At 38.9% G+C, this 19,381-nt stretch overlaps 1 protein-coding gene across 1 annotated transcript; it reads left to right on the top strand.

The window, feature by feature from the left end:
- Nucleotides 1-5,490: 5,490 nt before the first annotated feature.
- Nucleotides 5,491-18,614, top strand: LOC131136637 (potassium voltage-gated channel subfamily A member 10-like). Its single transcript, XM_058083734.1, has 3 exons — nucleotides 5,491-5,715; nucleotides 9,765-9,825; nucleotides 13,028-18,614. The coding sequence occupies exon 3, from the start codon at nucleotides 13,142-13,144 to the stop codon at nucleotides 14,867-14,869; it is 1,728 nt and encodes a 575-aa protein (XP_057939717.1). The 5' UTR covers nucleotides 5,491-5,715; nucleotides 9,765-9,825; nucleotides 13,028-13,141; the 3' UTR covers nucleotides 14,870-18,614.
- The last annotated feature ends 767 nt before the right edge of the window (nucleotides 18,615-19,381 follow it).

The following is a 19,381-nucleotide window of genomic DNA, read 5'->3' as shown; positions in this document are numbered from 1 at the left end:
CAAAAAAATTTGCATAATAGGTTTCTTCTATTGACTTGGATTCCTTCAAAATTTTCTTGATTTACAATTTCATAAAAATTAAAATCATCGCTAATTTTAAATTTCCTAGCCAATGTAAACCGGCGCCAAAATTAAACATCTCTCTCATAACTGTAGAATCATGTTCCCTTCGGTGTCCAGTCATTTTAACGAACACAAACATTCTCATGTTCGCATGTTGTACCATGCAATTCCCCTTTGGGTTCCATGAACGCCTCACATGCCTCCATTAGCTCAGTGCAACCAAACACATTAGCCTTCTTTTTTTAGCATGGACTTAATTCCATACGAGAAACCCCGCACCAATCGTTTGTAAGTGTTTTACGAGGAGGTGGGGGCGTGTTTGTCATCATTCCTGTCGCAACAGTGGAAGCCCCCCCCCCTCCCCCGCCCTTTGCAGTTGTCTTCTCTACTAGCACATCCTGCTAATTCCCTCTTGTTGACAGGGGATGCCTCCTTCGTGTTTAAAATAGCTACAGGACTCTGCGGAATCGGTACTTTGCGGTCTCTCACAGCACAGGAGACAGAAATAGACGCCACGTTTTATTCAACTAGTGTGCACAGCAATAGAATAGAATCGAAATAAGATAGAAGATAGAAAAAATAGATAAAGGATCGAAAAGAAGCATACGAGAAAAGAACGCTACAAGGCGGCGTCAACCCGACAGTTTGTTTAATGAGCCCAATGGATTTGTGGCTTTGACCTACATTCTCACGACTGCTTCCCATCATTCGGGTTTACTTACAGCTGAACGCAGGACTTGGCCTGGATGGCATATGAATGATTTTATTATTATGATTGTGTATTTATGGGTTTGCTCAGTAATGCAAGCCCCATAGACAGCTGTCTATGGGGCTTGCATTACTGAGCAAGCCCATATTGTTATTCCTTGTGATGTTTAGCTATTATTATATCTTAATCTTCCCATTTTTGTGCGCGTAATGCGGCCAAAACCGCAAGAAGGACCCCCACACATGTTACACCGCCGGAATCCTGACGCTGAGGACTACAGCGGTATTTATTTTTTGGAACGTTTTGTGTAACCATGGCGACGCTATTCACCAAAACGTTCAAAAATGGGCCACTAGATTAGATACACCTGTTCTATTTTTAGAACCGCCACATTCCATGGAAAACTAGAATTTACAGACTTTTCACAGCCTTGTAGCTCAGCCATACGGCGACGTAGAAACGTGATTAACGGCTCATTTTTTCGATAAACTTCTCAACTCTCCCTGTGGCTAAATGCTAATTGCTAGCATGTTAGCATTTAAGCTAATTTACTCATGTCTAAAGGCAAATACACACATGGCATGATGTAGGAAGGTTAGAGGACAACCTTGGCACTTTCTAAACATGAGGCCCTCTTGCTAGATGCTAGCATGATGACTGTTAGCATGTTAGCATTTTAGCTAATTTACTCATTTCTAAAGGCAAACATGGCATGATGTCGGGACACTATGGGACTGCATCAACCTTTTCGGTACTTGAGGCTGTCTTGCTAATAGCTAGCATGTTAGCATTTAAGCTAATTTACTCATGTCTAAAGGCAAATACACACATGGCATGATGTAGGAAGGTTATAGGACAACCTTGGCACTTTCTAAACTTGAGGCCCTCTTGCTAGATGCTAGCATGATGACTGTTAGCATGTTAGCATTTTAGCTAATTTACTCATTTCTAAAGGCAAACAGACACATGGCATGATGTCGGGACACTATGGGACTGCATCAACCTTTTCGGTACTTGAGGCTGTCTTGCTAATTGCTAGCATGTTAGCATTTAAGCTAATTTACTCATGTCTAAAGGCAAATACACACATGGCATGATGTAGGAAGGTTATAGGACAACCTTGGCACTTTCTAAACTTGAGGCCCTCTTGCTAGATGCTAGCATGATGACTGTTAGCATGTTAGCATTTTAGCTAATTTACTCATTTCTAAAGGCAAACAGACACATGGCATGATGTCGGGACACTATGGGACTGCATCAACCTTTTCGGTACTTGAGGCTGTCTTGCTAGGTGCTAGCATGGTGGCCGTTGGTGCACCGGGCCCGAGCTTCACAGCACAGGTGGCAAGCCCATCAAAATTTCCGCAGGAATTTTCTAGTTAGTATCTTTATTTATTATCAATGCATGAATTCTTCTTCTTCTGAGACATAACAGGCTAGCAAATTGTATGTGGATCAATCATATACTGTAGATAATTGATGGAAATTAGGAGCTTGCTGCTGCGGTGCCCTTGAGCAAGGTACTGATACTAAGTGAATTATGCAAATACACAGTTCACACAAAGCTTAGCCGTATAAATAATTCATGAGCTCTAAAACTGTGGAGCACGAGCCCCCCCCCCCCTTAGGTCTCCGGTGCTCTTTGTCCAAGGGGGTGTTGGTGTGTTTACATTGTGTTCAGATGTGCTCTTTCCCTTTTAATATCTCCAAGTGTATTTATCAGAAGTGGATGGCATAATGGAGAGATGATTGCAGAGTCGATAGTTTATCTTTAGTAATTATATGTCATACTCAAGAGTACATTGACTCTCAGTCCATTAGCCTCCTACAATCACGTGAGCGGCATTCAAAATAAAAACCAGGTCCATGTGACTGGACTTCAACTCAAATTGGCATATATGAAAAATGATATAATGATGTCTGGGTATATTGTTTATATTTGATTCCGTTTTAGTTTTTTTTTTCTTGCATGTTATTGGAGCTCTTAAAAGTATACTGTACACCAGGGGTCTCAAACACGCGGCCCGCGGGCCAAATGTGGCACGCAGGACACTAGTTTGAGGCCCCCGCCTTGATATGAAAGTTTAATGTTTGATATGGATGCTGTATGGTATCATGTACCCAGAAAAAAAATATTACGTTTGATTAATGTTCATGTTAAAGGTTAAATAACTGTTAATAGTTATCCTCTCTATCCGTGTGGAAGTGGTAATTGTTTTGCAACAACAACAACAACAAAGCATGAATGCAGGTGGATCACAAGCATGATGCCGGAATTAGCCTGCTGCTGTGTTTAATGTGACTGTCAGGTGGTCTAAATGTTTGACCCACATTGTGGCCACAATAACATAATGTCAATATCATTTATGTCAGTGGTCTCAAACACATGGCGGCCCGCAGGACACTAGTTTGAGGCCCCCGCCTTTAATGTCAGTGCGGCCCGCGCAAGTTTTGATATGGATGCTGTATGGTATCATGTACCCAGAAAAAAAATGATTACGTTTGATTCATGTTCATGTTAAAGGTTAAATAACTGTTAATAGTTATCCTCCCTATCCGTGTGGAAGTGGTAATTTTTTTTGGCTATTTAAGTTTAAAGGAAATAACTTGAAGGCTACCGTTTAGGTGGCTAGCTCTCTAGTTTGCGAGTTAGCATGTGTCTCAAGACCCCGCAGTTGCGCAATATGTTGTAAATAAAGAGAGTTGTAAATATACAGAGTATAAATGTGACTATAGTCGTGTTTTGTCATGTCTACAGGGCTCTAATAATGCTTTGTTCATTTTAATCTGAAAAAAATAATTTGTCTACCCACCAACTATATGTGGTTTCTTAAGTTTTTATTATTTGCCGTTTTATTATTATTATTATTATATTTATTTATTACTGATTGATTGATTTTCTTTATTCTTGATTTGTTTATTTATTTTTCATCTTATTTTGTGTAGAAAAATAAAAAATTAAGATATTTGAGAACAGTGGAATGTTTTATTAGAGTTTTTATTGTAGAAAATCGAAACCAAAGCAAAGTTTATTAATATTTCTGTTTTTAATAAATGCGTTTTTTTTTGGGGGGGGGGGGAACCTGATGCGGCCCAGTCTCACCCAGACCCTAGCTCCAGTGGCCCCCAGGTAAATTGAGTTTGAGACCCCTGCTGTACACACTGGGTAATGGGTTTGCTTGTTGACTAAAATCCATTTCAGCCTGGGTGCAGAGCTAAAGAAGGCCAATGGAGGGCAGCCTCTCCCTATTCTACTGTTTAGCTCTGTCACCGTCTGCTTTCCCTCCCCAGACTGACCAACGCTCATCACACGCTCATGTGTGCTGCTAGACCGATCCATTAAAACAATGGGATGCGATGATATGATAGGGTCTTAGAGGGGAACTGCACTTTTTTTTTATATGGCTCCAAAGTCCAGAACACTAACCACTACGACCTCACAGACCAACTAATGTGTTTGTCTTTTTTCCTGATTATGGAATCTTTTTGATCCGCATAGTAATTTTTGGGTTTGAGCTCTTTATATTCCGGATGCCTTCCTGACGAATACCAATGATGCTTAAAAGCGGAGATTCGAACCTAAAGAATCCGTTCCAAAGTCCAGAACACTAACCACTACGACCTCACAGACCAACTTATGCCTTTGTCATTTTTCCTGATTACGGAATTTTTTGATCCGCGTGGTAATTTTTTCGGCTTGAGCTCTTTATATTCCAGAATGCCTTCCTGACGAATACCAATGATGCTTAAAAGTGGAGATTCAAACCTAAGGAATCTGCTCCAAAGTCCAGAACACTAACCACTACGACCTCACAGACCAACTTATGCGTTTATCTTTTTTCCTGATTACGGAATTTTTTGATCCGCATAGTAATTTTTTCGGCTTGAGCTCGTTATATTCCGGATGCCTTCCTGACGAATACCAATGATGCTTAAAAGCGGAGATTCGAACCTAAAGAATCCGTTCCAAAGTCCAGAACACTAACCACTACGACCTCATAGACCAACTTATGTGTTTGTCATTCTTCCTGATTACAAAATTTTTTGATCCGCATAGTAATTTTTGGGCTTGATCTCTTTATATTCCGGAATGCCTTCCTGACGAATACCAATGATGCTTAAAAGCGGAGATTTGAACCTAAGGAATCGACTCCAAAGTCCAGAACACATACCACTACGACCTCACAGACCAACTTTTGCGTTTGTCTTTTTTCCTGATTATGGAATTTTTTGATCCGCGTAGTAATTTTTTCGGCTTGAGCTCTTTATATTCCGGATGACTTCCTGACGAATACCAATGATGCTTAAAAGTGGAGATTCGAACCTAAGGAATCGACTCCAAAGTCCAAAACACTAACCACTACGACCTCACAGACCAATATCGGTGCATTCAATGTAAACATCCAACGGAATCAGTACTTTATTTTCCTCGTATTTCTCCCGAATATCTGGTGTCCTCATTTAAGAATAGAAATAAATAGGATTTATTCCGGCATTAATCAGAGATGAGAAAGTGATGATGATGGAGTGCAGCCAAGAGAGCATGAGGCAGCCCACACCAGAGGTTAGAAACACAACCTTTTTTTAAATCTCCTTAGTCTCTCTCTCCCTTTCTAGAACCCCATTCCATCCCACCCCCACCCACTCTCTCTCTCTCTCTCTCTCTCTCGCTCTCTCTCTCTCGATGTGCAGACCAATGTTATCCAGGGCGAAGTCAAGCAGGGAATTGGCCAAATAAAACGTAATCATGTTCATGTTATATCACTACCACATCTGGCCCCGGGGTGACCTCCACTTGTCCCCAGGGAGGGGTGTATGGGGAAAAAGGTGGAGGGGGCGGCAGTCAACGGATGTGGCGTCTCGATCCGGTGTGCACCCGTGGACAGGAAGCTTTGCTGGGATAGTCGGGAAGTTTGGAAGGTCTCGGAAGCAAATGAGTTGAGGTAAGTGACTTCCATCCTTGCGTGTTGCAACAAGTGCAGTAGCTAGCGTGTGCGTGGGATTTTGTGTACTTTGAATATATATATATATTATTTGAATATTATAAGAAAAACTCACAATAAAGCAAACAATCATCACGGGCTTCTAATATTTGGACTACTTGTTGTATGTTCTTAAATTGGTATTATAAGTTACAAAAAGCCTTAAATTGTTGTACTTTATGACTGTTATTAATTCATATACCAAATTACAGTTACAGAAAGTAACAACGTCATATTATATAGAACATTTGATGACATTTTGTTCCTTTTTTTACCGATTTGTTCAGAGAATTCGCGCTGACTATTTTGTTGCATGCTGTTTTTTATTTCATTTTTCAATACAAAATTTGGTTAGGGTTACTTTGAATAAGTTCTTCGCGAATTCTCATGAGCAAATACAACACTATTAAATTAAATATTATTTTTTATAATAATGTAATTAATATTTAAAATTAATTTATTAATTAATTATTTTTTTAATTAAAGTTTTTATTTAAATGCACACTGCCAACCCCCGACAAAACGTGACAGACAATGCTCATATTGTGGTGTGTTTGAACCTTAATGTATTGACTGCAACTCTATTTCTGACTATGTAATACCTTTCAGAATATGTTTTTTAATTTCAATTTAGCCAAAAGATACAATCTTTACTAACGTACCTGAAGGGGCCATCCATGGAAAACAAAGGTAAATTTTTCCAGGGTCAAAAATGCAACGGCATGTTTCGGAATTATAAAGGTCAAGTGTGAAGTTTTCAAATGACCTACCGGTGTCAAGTTACTGCACCTACACATGAATGCACTTCGAAAAAGAATAGTTGCGGATAGCTAGTTGTATAGCATTAGTGTTGCATTATTATTATTATTATTATTATTATGATTGAAAGTTAGACTTTAGTTATAGAAAAAAAAACAAATTGCAAAGTGTTTCATTGTACTGACAATGTTGTTTGCGGCCGAATTACACCCCTCTCAATATGTTGTAGTATGCACTTAAACTTGTTTCATAAAATACACAGCGTTTTTTAACAGTTAACAGTGAGCACGATCGTGCATCAGTCACTGACAAAAAAATTTTTTTTTGTCTGCTTGATATAAAGTCATTTGGAAAACTGCTTGTAGTACTAAACGCAGTGCTTTTTGAGAAAATTACAAGTGTCATTATTGTTAATGTTCATTGCCATGTTTGCATGAATCACCAAATATTAAAAAATTATAGAACATAAAATTGAAAAATGTTCATCATATTTGCCAAGTATGAGGTTGATTTATTACTGCTTTGATATGTGTTGAGTCTGAGTCTTTCAATAAGAAACTTCCATCCATTCATTTTCTATGCCGCTTATCCTCATTAGGGTCACGTATCGAGTATCCTGTTGTGTCCTCTTATGATTGTTGTGTTGTGTTTGTGTGTGTGTGTGTGCGAGTGCTTTATATGTTTGTGTGGCACCTGAGCTTAGCGTTATACTCGGTCCAGATGGCCGTACTTTCACTGTCTGACACACAAAAAAAAAGGGCTTCTGGAAATTAATGTAACATTTGTGTAAATGAGACGTACTTAATCTCCTCCGGTGGGGGGAGTGAGAGGGGGAGGGGGCACGGTCTGAAAAAGGGATTGTGTGTTTCACAGTCAGTGAGTGAAGTGGGTTAAAAGAAGATTTTGTCCTTTTAGCTTGCGAGCAAATGTTCCCTGTCTAAAAATTATTGTCTGATGCACGATCGTGCCCACTGTTCTGTTAAAAAAAACGTTGTGTATTTTATGAAACTAGTTTAAGATTGCAATGTGATGATTTTTTTCATATTTTTTTCCACGATTTTATTCATTTTTTTTTGAGAGAGAGAGAGAAAAAAAATATGAAAAAATCTAATAATAATAATAATAAAATAATAATAAAATAATAATAATAATAATAATAATAATAATAATAATAATAATAATAATAATAATAATAATAATAATTATTATTATTATTATTATTATTATTATTATTATTATTATTATTATTATAATATATATATAATATAAATAATAATTATAAATAAAGTGGCAGGAATTATAAAAGTAAATCCAAGTACATCCATTAGAAAAAACATCACTTTCATTTTTTTTTGTGGTTATTTTGATTGCATTAAATTGTGTGGTTTTTAGTGGGTGTTTATTTTTACTGCTTCATAGCCATGGCTGACAAAGGAGTAATTTGGGGACGAGTGAATCTGCCACACTGTGTGGGTTTAAACTTACTTATTGGAACGATACAGCTGGGTACGTCTAATCTGTTGATTAGATCATATCATTGAATGAATAACTCTTGCTAAGCCGATATAACAGTTTGCCAGCATCATAAAACGGGATTTTTATATTGGAATTTAGATGTTTATACAGGAAGTTTTTAATTTATTAGGAACGGATTTAGTTGTGTTCTGTTCATTTTTGCAGTGTGTGTGTCTGTGTGTGTGTGTTCGTACGCGACTGTATGTTTGTGTTGTTGTCAAAAGGCCAAAGACGGATTTTGGTCCCAGCTGTTGTGCGCGGGAACTTGGCCCCAAGCCTGCTGAAACACCCCCCCCCCACCCACCCCTGTCAGCTCGCATCTTGTAAATGCCTTGTGGAGACGGCACATAAACGTCACATCTGCTCCAGACGTGTGGATGAAGAAAAGATGGGAGATGAAGCATCAGGATGTCTCACCGGCTTTCTTTCATTCAATTTGATCGCAACGTTTTGCACATTTTTTTTTTTCGATATCCTCAAAAATAGGAGGACACGACATGATTACTTGATAAGCGGCATAGAAAATAAATGGATGGAAGTTTCTTATTGAAAGACTCAGACTCAACACATCTCAAAGCAGTAATAAATCAACCTCAAATATGGCAAATATGATGAAAATGTTTCAATTTTATATCCTATAATTATTTCATACTTGGTGATTTATGTAAACATGGCAATGAACATAACAATAATGTGTCCGCCCGACTGACTAATTTTCTAAAAAGGCACCGCGTTCAGTACTACAAGCAGTTTTCCAAATGACTTTATATCAAGCAGACAAAAAAAACTTTGTCAGTGACTGATGCACGATCGTGCCCACTGTTCTGTTAAAAAAACGTTGTGTAATTTATGAAACTAGTTTAAGATTGCAATGTGATGATTTTTTTCATATTTTTTCCACGATTTTATTAATTTTTTTTGAGAGAGAGAGAGAGAGAAAAAAATATGAAAAAGATATAATAATAATAATAAAATAATAATAATAAAATAATAATAATAAAATAATAATAATAATAATAATATAATATAAATATAAATAATAATAATAATAATAATAAATAAAGTGGCAGGTGGCATACATGTAATTATATGTACATCAAAAACAATAACCTATACAGTAACAAAATGTAGAACTGTTCTATTTTTGCAGAGAAATATTACAAAATTTACTTGTTAAATCAGATCTGTTTGCTGAATGTGCGTGACTGACTAATTTTCTCAAAAAGCACCGCGTTCAGTACTACAAGCAGTTTTCCAACTGACTTTATATCAAGCAGACAAAAAAAAACTTTGTCAGTGACTGATGCACGATCGTGCCCACTGTTCTGTTAAAAAAAACGTTGTGTATTTTATGAAACAAGTTTAAGATTGCAATGTGATGATTTTTTTCATATTTTTCCCACGATTTTATTTTTTTTGAGAGAGAGAGAGAGAGAGAGAAAAGAAAATATGAAAAATATATAATAATAATAATAATAATAATTGTATATATATATATATAATATAAATAATAATAATAAATAAAGTGGCAGGTGCTGTTCAGAATACATGTAATTATATGTACATCAAAAACAATAACCTATACAGTAACAAAATGTAGAACTGTTCTATTTTTGCAGAGAAATATTACAAAATTTACTTGTTAAATCAGAGCTGTTTGCTGAATGTGCGTGCAAATAACAAGAATATGAATAAATATAACATTTCATACTTATCAAACATGCTTTGCATTTCAGAACTCCCATTGGTTGAATCCTCCAGGAACTGTGATGGCTGCTCAGTCAAGACAGTGACTTGGTAAGTAATGGAATGTGTGGTGATGTTCTGTTCTGTCTTGGGATCCACCTGGAGATGTTTTATGTAAAGTTACCTTGCTATGTTTTTATAACTAAATCTAATGCATTGTGTATGGAATTGACTGTTTTTGTACAACTTAGTGGTTTTATAAATGTATTTTTTGTCTCTAAATAAACAAACCTGTTGTAAACAGTACATTGCAGCAGTCTTTTTGTCGTAGAATGCTACATTTGAAATATTTTAAATTAAAAATTTAACATGTACTATATCCCTGTGTGTGTGTGTGTGTGCACGGTGGGCCGACAAGGAGATGGCTATTTTTTGTGCTTGTCTGCATATCTGTGATGGCTGGCTGACATCTGTGTTGATCTGACAAAGGAGATCCCTCGGCTTATGGCGCTGCGCTGCCCAGCCTGCATTAATCCCAAAAACCATATCCAAAAATATCAACTCCACCGGGGACTGCAGCCCAAAAGCAACTCCCAGCTCATCAATCTCAAATTCTTTTTTTTTTTACAAAATTACAAACTTTGAAAAGAAAATAAAACATGACACAGCTTATAAACTTTTTTGAAAAATTGTAAGCTTTTTAAAATGTTACCTTTTACAACAATATTCAACAAAAAGTGCATGTGCAGGCCTCGAAAAATAAGAAAACTTTGTAGATCTTCCAGAATCTGCACCTATTCCAGTTGCATTTCCTGGATTTCGTGTTGTTTTAATTTATTCTACCCTCTGCCAGGAATGGTCACTCCTCCTGTGGTTGGTCAAACTCCCAAGTGCTCACGAGGACTTCCGGATAGCTGCCGAACTTTATTGGTGCTGATAAACTATATAAGAGTTGATAAACGGCAATTGATCCCTTTAAATTGTCGCTCCTTTAACATAAAAACATAAAAACATTTATGTTGGATCCCGAATTCAAATCCGGAAGTGGAAACTGGACAGTCTGGACAAGTTTCTCAAGAAAATAGGTTCCTGCAAAACGTATTTGAATGGTGACTAGCTTTAGCATTTTTGCATTAGGTTTTCTACAGCTACTAGTGTTTAAAAAAACTCGGGTATACTCACTGATTGTGGTGGGAAATGGCTATTAGCAACTTTGCAATTTTGCTATTAGCAATTTGCACCCTGCTGTCTGTATGCACACTCTATAATGCTACACGGTCAACCACTTTTGTTCCGTTACTTACACAAAATAAACACAGCTAGGACATTGAGAAATTGTAGTCCTGTCCAGTCTCTACTCCCGAATCGGATTCGGGATCTAACACATATGGCTGTATGTTAAAAGCATCGATTTTAAAAAAGATAAATCGCCTTTTATGATCGACTCGGATAAATTTGGGGTCAGCAGAGTGGGGGTGCCTGCAGGCCTGGAATAAACTAAAACAGATCGTGATACAAATACAGATTCTGGAAGATCTTTTCCGTTCTGGTTATTATGTGTAGCTGCTCTATAGGAGTCCACAACTCAATACAAAGGGACGGAAAATTAGCATAATAGGTCCCGTTTATGACAGTTACTACCTGAGTAAATGTGTTATTAGCTGTACCAATGATGACTACTTAGGTCATTCATATCCGATAATTCATATTTATGCAATATGCTGAATAATGTAGTTGCATTTTGGACATATAAGCGCATCCGATCTGCTACGGAAAATTTGATTGGTGGCTAAGCTAGAACATCTGTTCATATCTATGCACATCTGGTGAAGTCAAAAAGGTTGGTTCACCAAAATGTGATCCATCCCGGCGCAGAGTTCAATACCCGTATTTCTTTTTGTACATTACAGCATCCCATGTAAGTGGACTTGTTATTTCATGGTTTTGTCCTTCATGGACTTGCTGTTTATTAATAGAATGTCCGAAATAGAACGAGTGCCAGGCGTTCACATGAGACCCCATGTGACACCTCCGCTTTAAGCTGTACAACCACAAGTCAAGGTGACACCCTTCTTGGTTCCAACAAAAGTGACCAACTCTAATTTGACACAAGTATGTATGGTATGTTTTTGTAATGTTGTTGCAAATATTTGAATATCAGTTGTCAACAAAGACATTAAACACAAAGTTGACATGAAGTCCGTCAGGGGCTTAGTTCTAGTTCTTAGTTTGTTTGCCAGAAATATTTCAGTATTGAACAAAGCAAAACTTGTTCTCGATCAGAAATCACTCCACACTCTTTATTGCTCTCTGGTTCTACCATATATTACTTATTGTGTGGAAATATGGGATAATAACTATAAAAAGCAATCTTCACTCGCTAAATGTACTGCAAAAAAGGCCAGTAAGGATAATTCATAATGCCGCCTACAGAGAACATACTAACTCCTTATTTCTAAAATCACAAATACTTCAACTTGCTGATATAGCTCATCTTCAAACAGCTAAAATAATGCATAAGGCTAAAAATAACCAATTAGCTAAAAATGTCATCCAATACTTCTCTACAAGAGAGGAGAAATATGATCTCAGGGAAGAAGTACATTTGAAACACTTCTATGCTAGGACTACGTTAGCGTTAGCATAGCATTTCAGTATGTGGAATCAAACTATGGAATGGATTGAGTAAGGAAATCAAACAATGCACAACGATGAGCTAAATACAAGGATGCTAAATACAAGGATGAAGAGTCTTGAACCAGTCATGATGTGCTATATATATCACTATATTGACACGCACTATGGTACCCATTATGGCATTGGATGCTCATATCACCTTGTACTTACTACAGTACGTGACAAAAATAAAATAAGAAATTTAAAAAATTTAAAAAAACTAAAAAAAAAATTTACAAAAATTTATAAAATTAATTTATAAATTAATAAATAAAATAAATTAGCTAAATACAAGGATGAAGAGTCATGATGTGCTATATATATCACTATGTTGACACTTACTATGGTACAGATTATGTACCTTAAACCTTAAACTGTATTATGGAAAGCAGGAAGTGAACAAATGTAACAGTTACTGATTGTAAAAGTACCAGATGGAGGGGTAGGATTTAATAAGTTTTGCTTCTTCCTACTCCTTTTGGACATGTGGAACTGGGAACTGATTATGGGATGCACTCAATTGGAATCTGATGCATGTTCAAATGAAATAAAACCATTACCATTACCATTACCATTACCATTACCATTATCGTTACCATTGGAAACCAACAGTTTTCTCATGTTTCTCCATCTGCAGGTGTAGGGGTGAACCGAAAACAGTCCCACCTCGACTCGATGCTTTGGTGCCAAGTAGTTTCTATCTGCTGACTGAACTTCTCGACTACTTCGATACTGTTTTTTAATCCCGGATATGGCCATGGATATGGCCCTGGTAGACTTTGGGAGCCTAGATGACCTCAACGTTGGTCTTGAGGATGAGGAGGACACCTTTGCTGATGAGACGACAGCGCTTGCTGTGGACATTCCATCAGAGCACAACATCCCAAGTGGGAATTATCTTCTGCGTACCCAGGAATTTTCCACTATACCATCCCACCCCAGTCCTGTTCCCTCGTGTATGTGGGACTCCACCTCATCCACGCCGGTCCCGTTTATACAGACGCTGGAAGTACCGCATTCCCCGATGCTAACCCCAAACATCGAGGACAGAAGTAGTCATTCCAGTATGATCTCCAATTGGAAGTTGTTGTTGAGCAGCGAAGGCACCAAGGAAAGCGAAGCTATCTTTAGCCAACTTGCTAAGGAATGCTGTGAGGATTTTTTCGTCGATAAAAGAGGCCTGGATGATGGAGACCAAAAAGTCATTATTAACATAGCCGGTCTTCGCTTCGAGACTCAGCTCAAAACATTAGACCAGTTTCCTGATACGCTCCTTGGGGACCCTCAGAAGAGAATGGACTACTTTGATCCAATGAGGAACGAGTACTTCTTTGATCGGAACAGACCCAGCTTTGACGGGATTTTGTATTACTACCAATCCGGGGGTAAGGTACGACGTCCGGCAAACGTTCCTCTGGATGTATTTGCAGATGAAATCATATTTTACGAGCTTGGGAACGAAGCCATGGAGCAGTTTCGAGAAGAAGAAGGATTTCTTAAGGATGTCGATATCCCGCTTCCAAATACCGACATTTATCGACAATTCTGGCTGTTATTTGAATATCCGGAAAGCTCCAATGCCGCCCGGGGCGTTGCGTTGGTGTCTGTTCTTGTTATAGTTATTTCCATTATTATTTTCTGCTTGGAAACATTACCGGAATTCAGAGATGATACCGATGTTGTGGTGCCCACGGCTATGAAAGCTGTCAACTTATCCGGAGTTCACGCTTCCGTGACTCCGACTACCGTTTTGCCGACTGTGTTCTCCGATCCGTTCTTCATTATCGAGACGGCGTGCATCGGTTGGTTCTTTTTTGAGTTATGTATACGATTTTTGGTGTGCCCAAGCAAACGAGATTTTTTCCACAATCTCATGAACATTATTGATATCATATCCATTATTCCGTATTTTGTCACCGTGGTGACGGAACTCGTCACAAAGGCGGAAGAGAGCTCCGGACAAAATATGTCTTTGGCTATTCTTCGGATTATACGTCTGGTGAGAGTTTTCCGTATTTTTAAACTCTCACGTCACTCCAAGGGGTTGCAGATCCTGGGACAAACGCTCAAGGCTAGCATGCGAGAACTTGGCTTGCTTATCTTTTTCCTGTTTATTGGCGTCATCCTTTTCTCCAGCGCTATCTACTTTGCTGAGGTCGACGAACCCAACACTCAGTTCGTCAGCATACCGGATGGTTTTTGGTGGGCGGTGGTAACCATGACTACCGTCGGCTACGGGGACATGTGTCCGATCACCCTCGGGGGTAAAATGGTCGGAACCTTGTGCGCCATTGCTGGCGTACTGACCATTGCGCTACCCGTTCCGGTCATTGTGTCCAATTTCAACTACTTCTATCACAGAGAGACTGAAGCAGAGGACAAGTTGTCGTTGACAGACGCCTTTGAGCAATCGATGAGGGCGGAAAATGGTACGAAACCAGGAAGCAACACTTCACTCAATAAGGCCAACGGTATCTGACGGAACAGAACAAGGGAGAAAATGAACTTTTATGTTGAAATGTTTTGTTTTGAGAGATTTGACTTAGTGATCCTATCGCAAAGTGTAAGAATCATAAACAAATATCAATTAAATTATATGAAATTATATGATTCCTTATTTTTAAGAAAGGAAATTTTCAAATGTACCAACATGAGTGATGTAAAATGTTTTTATCGTTTGCAAGAAATGACCAATTTCTCCACGTCTGGCTGTTGGACCGTCTGTTCTCCACTAATGGATCCATGGCCAAGGGTGCTGCCCGACTAGCTAATCGACCATACCCAATTCCTACTGCCACCAAATATGGAAAATTATTTCCTTTTTCCACCAAATCCTGCAGAAAACACCAGGAAATAAATCTAATAAATTACGTTCTTAGAATCGACTGCATGGTGCTTAAGTGGTTAGCGCAGAGGCCACACAACTAGAAGACCCAAGTTCAATTCCACCCTCAGCCATCTCTGTGTGGATTTTCCATGTTCTTCCCATGCATGCGTGGGTTTTCTCCGGGTACTCCGGTTTCCTCCCACATTCCAAAAACATGCTAGGTTAATTAGCGACTCCAAATTGTCCATAGGTGTGAATGTGAGTGTGAATGGTTGTTTGTCTATATGTGCCCTGTGATTGGCTGGCCACCAGTCCAGGGTGTACCCCGCCTCTCGCCCGAAGACAGCTGGGATAGGCTCCAGCACCCCCCGCGACCCTCGTGAGGAAAAGCGGTAGAAAATGAATAAATGAATGAATCCGACTTGGTTGCACAGCGGTCGAGTGGTTAGCGCACAGACCTCACAGCTAGGAGACCCGAGTTCAATCCCACCCTCGGGCATCTCTGTGTGGATTTTCGTGGGTTTTCTCCGGGTACTCCGGTTTCCTCCCACATTCCAAAAACATGCTAGGTTAATTAGCGACTCCAAATTGTCCATAGGTATGAATGTGAGTGTGAATGGTTGTTTGTCTATATGTGTGCCCTGTGATTTCCCTGTGAATGAATGAATGAATGTTCTCGGTGATGTTCTACACTCGGTACATTTGGCTGAATGAACATCCAGCAGCAACACGTTTTTCCCATGACTACTAGTTTACTAGCACCCTCGGCTATCGCTGTGTGGAGTTTGCATGCGTGGGTTTTCTCCGGTTTCCTCCCACATTCCAAAAACATGCTAGGTTAATTAGCGACTCCAAATTGTCCATAGGTATGAATGTGAGTGTGAATGGTTGTTTGTCTATATGTGCCCTGTGATTGGCTGGCCACCAGTCCAGGGTGTACCCCGCCTCTCGCCCGAAGACAGCTGGGATAGGCTCCAGCACCCCCCGCGACCCTCGTGAGGAAAAGCGGTAGAAAATGAATAAATGAATGAATCCGACTTGGTTGCACAGCGGTCGAGTGGTTAGCGCACAGACCTCACAGCTAGGAGACCCGAGTTCAATCCCACCCTCGGGCATCTCTGTGTGGATTTTCGTGGGTTTTCTCCGGGTACTCCGGTTTCCTCCCACATTCCAAAAACATGCTAGGTTAATTAGCGACTCCAAATTGTCCATAGGTATGAATGTGAGTGTGAATGGTTGTTTGTCTATATGTGTGCCCTGTGATTTCCCTGTGAATGAATGAATGAATGAATGTTCTCGGTGATGTTCTACACTCGGTACATTTGGCTGAATGAACATCCAGCAGCAACACGTTTTTCCCATGACTACTAGTTTACTAGCACCCTCGGCTATCGCTGTGTGGAGTTTGCATGCGTGGGTTTTCTCCGGTTTCCTCCCACATTCCAAAAACATGCTAGGTTAATTAGCGACTCCAAATTATCCATAGGTATGAATGTGAGTGTGAATGGTTGTTTGTCTATATGTGTCCTGGGATTGGCTGGCCACCAGTCCAGGGTGTACCCCGCCTCTGGCCCGAAGACAGCTGGGATAGGCTCCAGCATCCCCTGCGACCCTCATGAGGATACGCGGTAGAAAATGATTGAATGTTCTCGGTGATGTTCTACATTCGGTACATTTGGCTGAGTGAACATCCAGCAGCAACACGTTTTTCCCATGACTACTAGTTTACTAGCACCCTCGGCCATCTCTGTGTGGAGTTTGCATTTGTGGGTTTTCTCCGGTTTCCTCCCACATTCCAAAAACATGCTAGGTTAATTAGCGACTCCAAATTGTCCATAGGTATGAATGTGAGTGTGAATGGTTGTTTGTCTAAATGTGCCCTGCGATTGTCTGGCCACCAGTCCAGCATCCCCGTGACCCTCATGACGATACGTGGTAGAAAATGAATGAATGTTCTTAGAATCACACCATTCCTCAAAAACATGCTATTTTCAGTTCTACAACGAAAGTGTTGAATTGGGGCCTTACACGCTGAATATCGTCTATGACCTGATCAACCAGCCCTGAGGTCATTCATCTGATAAAGTAGAGTTGGAAAATCCTGTGACCAGCTATTTTACCATCTTCTCCCAGAAATGTCCTTTTTGGTATGCCGGTCAGGCGGCACCCTCGATTCGTTTGTGTTCAAAACACAGTGACATTGCGGTCAGAGTCAGTGTGTTTAGACCACAATGTACCGGTATGTCCTTGGAAAATCGAGGCCCTGAGGTGGTCTACATGCTTGCCGGAGGAAGAGTGGATTAAGGCGAAGGTAACAGGATGAAGGTTTGATGACTGACTTTGAACAGTTCAACAGCTACTGACTGATTTTTTGAGTTTCTGATCTGATAAAGTTGGGTGTAGAAAACTACTAGGGAGGCATGATACACGCCCCGGGCGAGATCCCATCGAGAAACACCATGCAAAATTCAAAGAACAAAATTAATTTACTAAGTTCTACAGAAAAAATTCAGCTAAGTGGTACACTGCCCTTCATCGTTTTTATGCCAATTAATTCCAGCCAAATTGTATATACAGTATTTACATAGTTTAGTAAAGTATGCATTCTTACTGGAAATGTTTAGGAATATGTCAAAAAGTAGTAAAGGGTAGTTTTTGGAGGCTGGTTTTGGGAATCCTCAGTATTAAGGAAGTGGAAAAACCGGCCAAAAATAAAGCTATGATATCACAACTTCATGTACAGTAAACTACATTATGGAATGTATATGGTATGCTAACGTTACTTGGTGGCTATAAGCTACTTTAGCTACTTTATGTGTTTTTTTTGAGCGAACGTTTGAATTGTGTAAGGAGGGATGTAAATCAATCAATCAATCAGGGGTGTGTTGACGTTCTCGGGAAGTTGTTCTTGAAGGATTTGAAAAAAAAATGTTCCATTCAATTTGTGTTGTATTCATTTTTTCTTGCTTTTCTATTGTTATATTATATTTTATAACTTACATTTTAATATCCATTAGGGATGCTCCGACTATATTTTTAATCTGTAGATTGCCACCCCTACCCCTTTAAGACTACTCACATAATTAGCATATGGCGGTAATTGCTTCATTACTTAATAATTAATTATAAATTTTAAATTTATTGGCCATTTATAAAGCATAACAGTCAGAACAATGTCAAGGTAGTAAGTAGTTACTCATAAAATTAGTAATAAATACAAGAATAGATAAAAAAAATAATAATAATAATAAAAAATTTGCAGCACTAAAGTGATATGAAAAACGACAAAATCACCTTAATTTACACAAACACATATTTTAGTTACATTTTCATAGATATATCGTTTGTGCCGTAGTTAAAGTAAGGACACTGTTCAGTGCAAAATAGCGTGTAGCATAGTGTGGTTTTATGTAGGAACACCGCACATAGAAATCCATTAGCAATGAAAGATAATCAACCACATGACTCATAATACGATTACAGACGCAATTAGCACTGCAAAACAGCAAGAAAATTCTATTAACCCAACACTATGAAATATATAAGCACGACCCAACATCAGTCACGAAGCATCAAGCACACAAACAGATATAAAGTGCAGCTTACTGGTGGCGTCTTCGTCTGGGTATTTTATTGGTCCACACTTTAATCAGGTAAGTGAACGTCCCGCTTATTCACCCGTGGAAACAGACTCTGCCAGCGTCTTTGTTTACAAATTTTTGTTAGTTCTCACTAGCTTGTCAGCTAGCTTGTTTTTGTCCTACTGGCGAACGCCAAGAGATTACCACTTTAATGTCATGCTAACTTACTTTTTTAACGTGTCACTTATTACTTATCATTATAATACTTATAGGTTGACTTCAAAACGCTAGCTGTGTGTCTAACTTGTTTAACTTGTCGCTATCACAGGGGGGTAGCTCGTAAGCTAGCAGTAGCTCACTAGCTGATGTTGAGTACGTAGTTCAACAAAGAATATTTGCTTCGAGGCCAACTGAAAATTCTGGTCCATGGCCTGAGCCTGAGTAGCTAACATTTTAAAATGTAGCTTAAAATGTAGCTAACATTTTAAAATGTAGCTAACATTTTTTAAATGTAGCTAACATTTTAAAATGTAGCTAACATTTTAAAATGTAGCTAACATTTTAAAATGTAGCTAACATTTTA

Source organism: Doryrhamphus excisus, chromosome 10 (assembly GCF_030265055.1).
Source record: "Doryrhamphus excisus isolate RoL2022-K1 chromosome 10, RoL_Dexc_1.0, whole genome shotgun sequence".
NCBI lineage: Eukaryota > Metazoa > Chordata > Actinopteri > Syngnathiformes > Syngnathidae > Doryrhamphus > Doryrhamphus excisus.
This window is presented reverse-complemented; position numbering and strand designations above follow the sequence as displayed.

Coding starts and splice junctions, on each gene's coding strand:
- LOC131136637 (XM_058083734.1), top strand. CDS start 13,142: ATGGCCATGGATATGGCCCTGGTAGACTTTGGGAGCCTAGATGACCTC.